This window comes from Rattus norvegicus, chromosome 2, assembly GCF_036323735.1.
Source record: "Rattus norvegicus strain BN/NHsdMcwi chromosome 2, GRCr8, whole genome shotgun sequence".
Classification (NCBI taxonomy): domain Eukaryota; kingdom Metazoa; phylum Chordata; class Mammalia; order Rodentia; family Muridae; genus Rattus; species Rattus norvegicus.
In genome coordinates, this window is record NC_086020.1 from 46,707,019 (window position 1) to 46,714,518 (window position 7,500).

Genomic DNA, 7,500 nt, shown 5'->3' on the forward strand with positions numbered 1-7,500 from the left:
TGGATGGCATTGGGTCATAACTTGACACTGTTGGATCCCAATAGGTTTACCCATAGGTCAACCTCTCTTCTTCTCACAAGCAGAGGTGAATTGTGATGTTCTGCACCCCACCCCCAACCTTAGGGCAAGTGTGACTTGTCCTCAGACACACTTCCTTTTCAAACCTTACATCACTTTCAAATCTACCTTCAAGTTTGAGCTCATTGCTGTTCCTCTCTCCACATATTTGAAGTTACTCTGACCCAGTGCGGGGCTCTAAACTAAGCTGCTCTTAAAGCAATGGGACAGCCAATTGAACTAAATCTGATGGGATTATAAAGGAAGACCGGAGGGTGCTTTTGGTTTTAAGTGACAGGTTTCCCATTTGTTTTGGAAGGTGTTTAGCCTTAGAGGAACTGCAGTAGAAAATACTCTGCCTCTGATTGGAAAAAAAAAATAGTGTCTACAAGTTATAGGAAGGGAAATGGTAGCACCTTCTCAAGTTAATTTTCATTCCCAAGGAAGTAAAAATCAACCACATGGAATGATTTAAAAGTGTAAAGCCTGAAACGGGTGACCACGGTACTTTTAAACAGGCCAATTTATGTATTTCATAAAAACGGTGGCTTTTCCACACGTTAAATTAAGCCTAAGTCCTCATAATCTGAACACGCCATTAATTTTGTATTTCCAGTAGACACTGAAAACTTGTTGACCTTAGACTGAGAGACGGTCAGTAATTGAAATTGTTGACAAGTAAGTGCCCCATCTCATGATGGAGGCTGTGAAATTAAGCAATCTATGCACTGTGTGATAGGAAAGAGCCTTGGTACTGTTAACTGGGGTTAAAGAGCAACACACACAATGCCTCGAGAATATGACCTACTGGCCAGGACACTTTCTGCTCTCACAGGCTGCAGTTTGCCTCCCAGCATCCACACTGCAGAGTTCAAAACTACCTATAACTCTAGCTTCAGTGGATCAGATTCCCTCTGCTGGCTCCGTAGGGGGCCTGCACACATGGGTGTGTGCACATATATAGACATGCATACATAAAGCCAAAGTAAATCTAACACTTTTAAAATTTACATTTGGGCTGAGTGTGAGTCTTTGGTGATGGAGTACTTGTTTAGCCCATAAAAAAACCTGGTTTTGCCACACAGGACCATAGTACAACAGCCAAATACTGTCTTGTCCTCGGAGCCAAATCTCATGAAGAAAATGGGCAACCAAAGCTAGTATTTACTGAAGACTCACAGTATGTCAGGTTGTGCTAAGCACAATACACATAATATCCCCACTATTCCTTGTTACTGATGAGGAAATTAAAACCCTGAGAGAAAGTAAGAGATGTGGACAAGGTTTCATTGCTAGGAAATAACAAGACAGTGACTTGAACTCTGGTTGTCATTAGACAAACACAAAATCCAGTGGTTTTGAACAAAAATAATTTGAACCCAAGAATTCGAATGTTTAGTAGTGCTGTTTTTATTGGCGTGAGTTATTCTTCAAGTTAGTAAATTGCCTTAGTTACATTTGTATTGCTGTTAAGAGACATCATGACTAAGGAAACTAACAAAAGAAAATGTTTCACTGGGTGCTTGCTTATACTTTTAGAGTCCACGGCCATTATGCCTTGGAGCATGGCAGCAGGCAGGCATGTTACTGGAGCAGTAGCTAAAAGCTGACATCTAATTAGCAAGCTGGAGGCAGAGAGAGCAACTTGGCCCCCCAATGTGGGATCTTGAAACCTCAAAGCCTCTGCTCAGTGACACACCTCCTCCAACAAAGCCACACCTCCTAATCCTTCCCAAATAGTTCTACCAACTAGAGATCAAGCATTCAAACATATGAGTCTATGGGGCCATTCTTATTCAAACCATCACAGTAGGCTTGTAGAGTTGAACACAGATTTGTATGTCTAAGTTCTGGGGTGTGTGTGTGTGTGTGTGTGTGTGTGTGTGTGTGTGTGCGCGCGCATGCGCGTGCGCGCGTGTTTATGCATGTGTGTGCACATGTTGGGATTTTTTTATGTATAATTTTATGATCATAGCTGCCAACATTCATAAAGTTAGGGGATTGTTTACAAAAGGTTTTTCCTTGCTATCTGTCGTGGAACTTTGGATATAATATGAATGATTATTTTATTGTCTGAATATCAGGTTTGGTATGAAAACTTGAAAAACCCTGCACACCCTCTGAACTCCCACTCAAACTCTATTTCAGCAACACATAACATGAATTGTCACTGCAAAAGTGGCCCCTTCTGAAGGAAAGCTGTTCCTTTTGAGCATGCAACATATCGATTTAATGGTTTCGGAGTGATGTTTTAGATACTCTGCTAAAAAGCATAGACGCAGATAGAGTGTTGGTGTGCTAGTAAAGACGGCACATATACTCAGGAGTGTGCGCAAAGTGTCCCTGTGTTCTGTGAGAAACAAGTACAGGTAGAGATGTGAAAACTGAGTTAATGATAAAGCCACTTCTTTTGGTGTTAAGTGAAATATGTGTCTTAGTCACTGTGAAGAGATACAATGACCAAGGCAGTTCCTACAAACCCAAAGCATTAAACTGGAGGTGTGCTTACAGTTTCAGAAGTTTGGTCCCATATCATCATGGAAGGCAGCATGGCAGCAGGCATGGTGCTGGAGAAGTAGTGAAAGCTATATCCTGATCTCTCTCTCTCTCTCTCTCTCTCTCTCTCTCTCTCTCTCACACACACACACACACACACACACACACACACACACACACGCATGCACAGAGGGGTGGGGTGGGGGGAGGTACACAGAGTTAGACAGACTGGGCTGAACATGGTGAATCTTAAAGCCCACCCCCTAGTGACGCACTTCCTCCAACAAGGCCACACCTCCTAATCCTGTCAAAGAGCTCTACACCCTGGTGATTAAGCATTCAAATATATGGGAGTGGGAGCATTCACCGTCCCGTGACGCCCTGATTTTAGAAACTCTGATAATCTGGTTCCATCCAATGAGACTCCGTATCCTAATCATTTTAGAATCAAAAGTGAACTGCTCTCTGGCGGTCCACTCCCCAGGAAGCTGTCTACCTTTCCATGGTGGGGAATGGTTCCTTCTCAGTGGGAAGGCTCTAAGTGTGCTGTCAGTCCCCTGCCTTTCCTTCCTCTGTAACTCTCACGTCTATTCCTTCAACACCTTTGCCTTTAGCAGACACTCAGACCCGGACCACTTATGGTCCTGTCCTGATGTGGCTTCAAGCCCCCTCTGTCATCTCTGTAGGGTTCTTGTAATCACCCACTGACTGGTCTCCCTGCTTCCCCAGACCACCATGACATAAAGGCCAGGTGGGTTGGGTATGTTGCACACCAAGTCAAGACTTTACTTGGATTCTCCCCGTCTTCCAGGACAAGGTGACATTCGGAGGGTGCAAATTTGACCATTCTTATGTTTTAAGGCATCTCCTTTTCTTCTTTATCTTTCTTCCTTTCTTTCTGCCATAATGACCTCTTCACCACTCCTGTGTCCCATGTTGGTTTCCTGTTCCGTCCCTTCTCTATTACCCCATGTTGCCTCCTGCTGTGATAGTCTACATCCCAGAAGCCCCTGCTGTGTTTCATTGTGCGTTTCCCATTGTGCCAGCTCCCTCTTCCTGTGTCCTTTTGTGCTGAAGTGCAAGTTCCACTTCCTTTGTTTCATTTGCTGCAAATATCCACAACATTTGCTGGCACATGGTGATTTGGTTAAGTGTTGAGTTAGGAGGTTTGAGTACAGTTAAAGTCCCATAAAACCATCACCCAACTGTAGTGATGGCGTTTGTAATCCCAGTTCTTCAGAGGTGAAGATGGGCTCTCTGGACAGTTACCCAAGCCTAATCCACGTCCCTCCCAGCGAGAGACTCCGCCTAAAAATTAAACAGAGCGAACTGCGTTGAATAAAGACACCTGAGGTTTTCCTCCGGCCTCCACAGGCATGTGCACACATGTGTGTACTTGCACACACATGAACATGGCATACACATCTGTGCGTGCACACACATACACACACACACATACACCTGAACACACGTGGAGTGTGGAGGAGATGGGGAAAAGCAAGAGCGAGTGAGAGAGCAGGAGACACTCAGAGAGAAATGTTCAGGCAATGTAAATAGACTTTTAACAGGAAGAGGAAAGCAGCCGTGTTTCTTAGCTCCGGTTACAGATGTGAACCATCTTCAGTACAGCAAACAGCACAAGAACGAAGGCACTGGGTCCTTGTTTCCCTGTAAGGCAGGAAGAATAGAGGGAACAGCAATGTGCATTCTCCCTCCTCGACTGTTTAAAAGCCAGTGACATCGTTGGCTACGTAAAGCCGTGTGTGGAAATCCTCAAGCCAACCCAAGAAAGTAGGTGCTGCGTTGTCTGACATTCCGTGTGGTGACTTAGCATGCTCTGTAACCAGCGGCTATATAGTTAGATAGCTACTGTTGAGTAACTACTCAGTTAATACTTTTTATCTCAGTCCTGGGCACAGGCATGTACATGTGCATAGACACACACGTAGGCAAAACACCTATATGCATACAAAGTAACTCCATTCTCTAAAAACTCGGGGCAGTTGGTTTAGTTTATTTTTGTCTTTTCACGTGGGGTCCACGGTCCTGACTGTGCGGGTAGATTGGAATTGGTTCTCTTCTCTTTAAGGTGTGGGTGAATTCTGTCACTGAGGTGACCAGAGGGGACCTGTGTGCAGAAGATGGGGATTCTTCCCCCCAGGACTTGGTCTACTGGGTTACTCCTCCCAGCAACGGGCATCTGGCTCTCAGGTCCATTCCTGGCAGAAGCATCCAGAACTTCACTCAGGCTCAAATTGACGAGGGTCAGCTCGTGTTTGTGCACTCTGGTAAGTCTCAGAGCAAAGCGGCGTCAAGTACATGTGTTCTGAGCAGCGAGTGATGTGGCCGTCAGACCTAAGAGTTGCTGACTGAAAACCACGGAATGTAGGAACTTCCCAAGGCCTGTGTATTCTTAAAGCAACATGTTTAGGAGAGCTAATAAAAGCATGAGAGCCTGTCTGAGCCTCCCCGGAGGCTTGCTCAGAAGGGCACATAAGGTCAGACCTTCCACGAGAGCCCATTCCTCCCACTCACTGTCATACCATCTCTCTGTGACTCTCTGCTCTGCCTATGACAATAGTTGGGCCTGTTTGTTTTCTCCCTTCCCTGTGACAGTGCAAGCCTTCTAAGGAAGGACAGAGTCTCTGATGTCCTCAGCCCCTCAGGAAGGGCAGAGTCTCTGGTGTCCTCAGCCCCTCAGGAAGGACAGAGTCTCTGGTGTCCTCAGCCCCTCAGGAAGGACAGAGTCTCTGGTGTCCTCAGCCCCTCAGGAAGGACAGAGTCTCTGGTGTCCTCAGCCCCTCAGGAAGGGCAGAGTCTCTGGTATCCTCAGCCCCTCAAACACTGACTGGAACACAGTTGATGCTTAGTAAATAAAAGTTTTTTGAGCAAATGAAGTATTTTTTTACTTCAAAACACCAACTAGGTACCAGGTAGTAACATTCTAGATGTTGACGATGGATTAGTGGAAAAGCAGTTTTTGTACAAAGATTATATCCATGAATGAATGAATGTATGTATGTAACCGTGTTCATGAGAGACCCTGATGTTGGTTGGAAGGCTCTTTCTGCTTCCTGCTACTCATTGATGAATCAATACTGACAACATTTGCTAGAAATCTGCTGAAATGGTGGCCCAGGAACTCTGCCAGGGTGGCCTGACTGTGTTACAAGACTGGCCTTGTCAGTGGACCAGGGTGGGCAGCAGCCAGAAGAAGGCATGGGGAAGGAGTGCAACTCAGGAACGCATGACCTAAAAGCTCATTTGATCTTTCTCCCAGTTGGCTTAAACTGTCTTACTTGAGACTACAATAAAGAAAAGAAAGGTAGGACACCTTCTAAAGTCAGATACCCTGATTATCCATAATACACTTAGCACAAGGCTCCCCAAAGAATCTGAAAAGTTAAACATATGGATGCTCGTGTGGTGGTCACAGACTGGAGCCCAGGCCCCAGGGCTTAGATTTCTTTCGGCACTCTCCCAAATCCCTTCCATTCCTCAGGAGGTGCACTACACGGATTATGTCATTTCACAGGCACTCCTCAGGCCTCAGAGCCATACACAGTCATGACCCCATTTTTGAGATGAGAAAACTTACGACATAGAAAGATGCAACCTGGCCTGACCCTTGGTCTTTCTCCACTGAGGGGCGTGGCAGGTGGGAGGACCTGGGTTCTTATTAGCGGTGCAGAATAGAAGCAACAGCTAGCTCTCCAGGTCAGGTCGATTGTCTCGTCAGCCACCAGGTCAATATCTGCTTTTAGCAGATAGAGAAAATAACATTTAAGCAAGAAGGGAAGAAAGGTAGAGGCCAGGGTAACATGAGGACTAATCCATTATATTTCCCAAGTGGACACTGAGACCAGCTGATAACTCTCAGAGCAACTGGAGGCCAGCTGCAGACGACTGTTGCTGAAACCAGCTACATCTGCCCATCACCCACCCCACACAAAGGCGGAGTTTAATTAATCTCATTTAGCATCTTACATTTGCAAAGTGCTCTGCTTTAATCTAATTCGCCAGTCCGTACAGCAGCCTAAGTAGTTTGAAACAGCCAGGATGTGGGCAGCCAAGGTCTCCATCACTTGCCCTCCTGATGGTACCCTTGGGAAGACTCAGAGCTCTGCTATAGAAAACCCACAGGTCACCCCATGTGTCTGCTTCCTCCCTTGTCTAACTTTGGTCCTACTCAGTCAGTCAGATCTCACTGTGTGTAACACTTTATTTGTTCTGAATCATGAGATGCTCCCAGAATTCCTTGTGAGAGAGGCATTTTCTCTCTAGTTCTGTGTTGCATTGAAAAGTTAAAAAATAATACAACTTTGAAAAGTTATTTCTAGGAGAGCAATCAGATGCAAACCATTTGGTCATGGGCCCTATTAGGAGTAGACACTAGGAGTAGACACTCAGCGGCTTTTTCTCTCCCTCTGTGGTTCTTTAACCTATGAATATGTTGGCTAAAAAAATACTCACCACCTGTAAACATTCTTCTGAGGAATCCGGGCTTTCTAATGAGGAAGCTAAGCTTTGCTTATCTGAGGCTTAAATGATGTCAAGCGTCAACCTGCCTGCTGTCAATCAATCTGTGTTATTAAGGGAGTACCCGCACATAATTGCAGTCTGACCATACAGCCTTGGTTCCTTGCCTTATTTCCCCAACGGCGACAAGATACATTTTTACCTAGTACATTCTGTCAGGGCCTGTGGGCTTTTAATTTACTGCTAGATGGGTATTTTCAAAGAGTGACAGGGATGTGGCCACCAGTCTCCCTGCATAGAGATCTCACCCCTGCCTTGTGAGTCAAACTGGTAAAGTACCCTGGGGAGTTGGATCGATGCTGGTCCATTTCCATTTCTGTGATGTCCATAAGGTAATTTTCCACTTTCCTGGTATCATTAGTCTCTGACAGAGGGTGGGGGTGGGATCTCCTTGCAGATCCTTAATGA

The 7,500-nt window shown here is 45.5% G+C and overlaps 1 protein-coding gene across 6 annotated transcripts in view; it reads left to right on the plus strand.

Moving 5' to 3' along the window:
* Cspg4b (chondroitin sulfate proteoglycan 4B) overlaps positions 1 to 7,500 on the plus strand; it is a 70,147-nt gene that overhangs the window by 33,877 nt on the left and 28,770 nt on the right. For 5 of the 6 annotated variants that reach the window (XM_039101941.2, XM_039101942.2, NM_001134510.2 and 2 more), the window contains one exon: positions 4,643 to 4,841. The exons of the other annotated variant lie outside the window; for it this stretch is intronic. In XM_039101941.2, coding sequence (XP_038957869.1) covers positions 4,643 to 4,841 — 199 coding nt within the window. The remainder of the gene's footprint in view (positions 1 to 4,642; positions 4,842 to 7,500) is intronic. 6 annotated transcript variants of the gene reach the window in all.